General features: G+C 34.0%; 1 protein-coding gene across 1 annotated transcript in view; it reads left to right on the forward strand.

Annotated features, from left to right (window-relative positions):
• The first annotated feature begins 2,331 nt into the window (after window positions 1–2,331).
• LOC111629891 (phosphatidylinositol 4,5-bisphosphate 3-kinase catalytic subunit delta isoform-like) overlaps window positions 2,332–4,319 on the forward strand; it is a 32,422-nt gene continuing 30,434 nt past the window's right edge. The window contains exons 1-2 of the mRNA XM_023373820.1: window positions 2,332–2,441; window positions 2,584–3,069. Of these exons, the coding sequence (XP_023229588.1) occupies window positions 2,929–3,069 (141 nt within the window). The 5' untranslated portion in view covers window positions 2,332–2,441; window positions 2,584–2,928. The remainder of the gene's footprint in view (window positions 2,442–2,583; window positions 3,070–4,319) is intronic.

Here is a 4,319-nt window from a genome sequence, read left to right on the forward strand (position 1 = left end):
TAAAAAAACGGTATGTCGTATGTACGAAACTTAATTCATCGTATTTACGCCAGCAAGAACAACCTGGATACTAAAATGCCACCATAATGTTTTAGAAATACGAATACATTGGCGCTGTTACATCGCGATTGCTCCAACCAACCCCTGAAAAATTTAAAGGAAAATCATTCAAAATGCAAAGTGCCTTGCCTGAAACAAAATCTTGAATTGTGTGCTTTTAGTGTAATCACGCAAATAAGCTATAGAACTACATTGAAAAAATGGACAATTTGCGGTTTTCGGTACGCAAATTGTCCATTTTTGTAAATGCTAATAACGAGTAAATCATCATTAAATCCGATCCTACTGGAGATATACACGACCTCCTTTTTTTGTTTCCCTACACCTCAACTTTTAATCACCAAAATTTAATAGCATCAACCCCCAGTCAGTCACTCCTACCTCTATACATATTGATGGAAGACATCTCTGAACTCACCAAGATTCGGACGAAAGAAAACTTAAGCTGAGGAAACACTACATGATTTTGCTGTCCAACATGGATTGTTGACTGTTTTGTGACGTCAAAATCGATGAAGCGACATCCATCACGTGGCAGATTGTTTGAGGAAAGTGTTGCCTGGTGTTCACTTTCTACACGAACATTGTCGGGCAATAAACCCGTCCTTATTTTCAAACTCACATTGGTACCTAATCAATATCTTCGTAGATCTATTCCCTAGAAAGTTTTGCGCTAGTGCTTTTAGAACTACTCCATGCTGCAAGTTCTTTGTCATTTATGGACTTTCAAATTATTCGTCTCTCATTAACAGATTAATTTGGGGGCCCACAGAAACTCCGTGACCCTGGTTCTCCCGGTATACATATTGCTTTCTGAGTGGCCAATTCTTGACAATATAGTGCAAAGCTCTTGGTTCTCATTCGTAAAAAGAACAGTAGTAATTTTATGTATTGTAAACCAAGTAGAACAGCTATTTAGAGATTAGCACTGACATCCCAACCGTACTTTTTATATCGAATTAATATCATATTTTCGTTCGTTTCCAAGCTAAAATGGGCGAGTTTCAATTGTATAACGCAATATAATAAGTCTAGACATGTTCAAACACGTTGAAATTAATTGAATAATCAACATTAAAAACACCCTAATAAAATATAAGAAAATGTCGTGTTGACTAGTGTAATCAATGGATTTTTTAAAACTCTTTTCTCCCTGTGGACACTAAAATGGGCCTATTTTGGCAAGTCCATTAAGGATTTTGTTTGATCTATTTGTATAGGCAATGTGACACGTGGAGGTTCATCACGAGAGGACTTTTATAAAAAACAACTGATTCTATTTAGGTGTTACAAACGTAAAGAAAACTCCACGTGACCAGCCCATTGATCTACGTAAAGCGTAGTTTGGATTCATTTTTAAAATAAACAATAAATATCTGTATAATAATATTATTATATTATCATTTTTATCACAAATAGTTTCTATTATCTTAAATATTATTATACGAAAGAATTCGCTATGTATAGTAAAACCTGTGTAAATAAGAACCGCACTGTATCAAATATTTTTCCGGTTTGACAGGTTTCCGTCTCGAACAGGTTTTTAAATAGAATTATTGATAGAAAGTTTTCCGTTGTATCCAGATTCCGTTTTGGGCAGGTTTTACTGTAAACAAAAACTATCTATTGTTAAATTATTTTCAAAAAATTACAGAGTTATTATAATAATTAACTCAAAAAATTCAATTTTATCGACGAAAACACGCAATAAATTAATTAGAAAGAAAATAATAATAATAATAACAACCTTTTGTTTATTTAATTCAATACTATTTTCGTATTATTTATGTAGATAATTGATTATTTTCTATTATATGCATTGTTCAGGAAACAGTAATTACACTAAGAGTCTACTATAATCTCGATAGTAAACCTTGTTTGTGACCTTTTTCAAAATGACCCGGATCACATTCTATTACATAGAACAATACACAGCAAAATCATAGTGTATAAGCAATTTATAGTATATAAGTTAGAATAAATAATGAATCGTAAATTTTCTGTAAAAAAAAATAACGAAGCGGAACGTTATTATTTTTTTATTATTTAATTTTTTTTTACTGTAAACAAATTTGGTTAGTAAAAAAAAAAAAACAAATGATTCGCTGAGTGAATGAGACGTCAAGCAATTTAAAATTGCAGCATTTTTTCCTCAAAGAAATGCTTTTTAATTTAGTTTTTCTGCTGTTAGAAACCATTTTATTTTATCAAATTGCTAACGTGTTTATCTGTTTGAATGATTCATGCAAAATATTAATCTAGAAACAATACATTAAACTAAGAAAATAACAAAATTACCCGACAAAATATAAGAAAATTGTAGTTTTATTTGTTACTGACGAACGACCCTGAAAGTAGAGAGACAGCTTTTTCGTTTCCTTGTAAGTACAGTACTGTATATAAATATATATACTGTATATATTCTTCTAACTTATAATATTTACGACAATTGTTCTAATTACATTTGTTTAATAAATAAATTTATTTATATAATACATATTTTTATTATTATTTAAATTACAGAATGACCAATTATCGTAAAATCATGTACACACAACTTACGTAGCGTGCAAGATCACGTGACGAAAAAGCATTCTTAGAATAAATTGCAAGTGTTTTTTAATACAAGGCAAACACGTGACTTAACTTAAAAATTCTCTTGTCTTTTTATTTAAAAATATGAAATTTCTATCTTATCGATTTTATTTAAGTAGAAACTTCGATTAATTTCGTGGAGTAGAAAATCGAATGCTGTGCCATCTCTCGTAAAGGAAGTAAAACAGACGGAAATAGGAAGTTGAGTAACACCTGATTCCGGGTGTGAGAGAGAGCGGATGGATAGAGAGGTGCTGCACTTGTCAACGTAACATGGCACCAACTTCTGTAATATTAGACGTTTGGTCTCATCAAATCGACCAAAACCAAGTGAAAATCGATGTGTTCTTACCCAACAGTCTGTTGATTCAGCTCGAAGTGAACAGGGATGCGACCTTGTTAGAAATAAAAGAGGTAAATGNAGATTTGGAGACAAGTAAATTCGACTTACGTCGTTTTTCGACTTAAGTCGTTTTCCTGGAACCAATTACCGACGTAAGGCGAGGTATACCTGTATAATGAATACTTGTATACTGTACATTAATTAAGACTTCTTAATTTTCCCAATGATATGGATCCAGAGAATGATCCTTACGACTACAGGACTTTCTTTCAGTCCTGAAAGAAATTATGACTTTAAAGAAATAGCGCATACGAGACTCAAAACTGAAACTAGTACTGTATTAACATAATACTGGATTTAAAGAGCATTTAAATGAAAGATAAGCGATTTAACATTACGAGGGCTATTCGGAAAGTTCGCGGCCTCACATAGAAAAACAAACAAAATAATGTTAAAACTTTTTTTATTTTTCAATGTAATCTCCTCTGTTAGCAATACACTTATTCCAGCGATGTTCTAGCTTTTTTATGCCATCACAATAGGTCGATTTGTCAAGGTGTGCAAAATACTCGTTCACTTCAGAGATAACTTCGTCATTTGAGTGGAATCTCTTTCCAGCCAAGAATTTTTTTAGGTTTGGAAAAAGGTGGAAATCACTGGGGGCCAAATCAGGTGAGTACGTGGATGTGGAACTAATTGGAAGCAAAGTTCGTTTATCTTTTGTTCAGTGATTCTGGCGGAATGTGCAGGTGCATTATCGTGGTGGAACAGAACTTTTTTCTTCTTCAAGTGCGGCCTCTTTTCTTCGATTTCTTTCTTCAGTTTTTCCAAAAGTTCACAGTAATAGACAGCATTAATGGTCTTTCCTCTTTCTAGGTAGTCAATAAAGATGATGCCTTTAGCATCCCAAAAAAACCGAGGCCATCACTTTACCCGCTGATGGAACTGTCTTTGCCTTCTTTGGTAGTAGCGAACTGTAGTGTTTCCATTGCTTCGACTGTTCTTTTGTTTCAGTAATGGATCCACGTTTCGTCAGTAGTCACAAACCGACGCAAGAAATCCTGTGGGTTTTTCTGTTAGAAGTCCAAACACTCCTTTGACATCAAAGTGCGAACACGTTTTTGCTCGTCGGTCAGCAAATGCGGCATCCACCTTGCTGAGACCTTCGTCATACCCAAATCTTCGGTTAGGATGTGGTGCACTCGGTCGACAGAGATGCCTGTTGTCTCAGCTATCTCACGCGTTTTCAAACGGCGATCTGCTAATACCAAATCGTGAACTTTGTCGATGTTTTCTTCAGTGACAGCAGTTGACGGCCGTC

The sequence above is a fragment of the Centruroides sculpturatus genome, unplaced genomic scaffold, assembly GCF_000671375.1.
Source record: "Centruroides sculpturatus isolate CEXI.00-Female unplaced genomic scaffold, Cexi_2.0 scaffold642, whole genome shotgun sequence".
Classification (NCBI taxonomy): Eukaryota; Metazoa; Arthropoda; class Arachnida; order Scorpiones; family Buthidae; genus Centruroides; species Centruroides sculpturatus.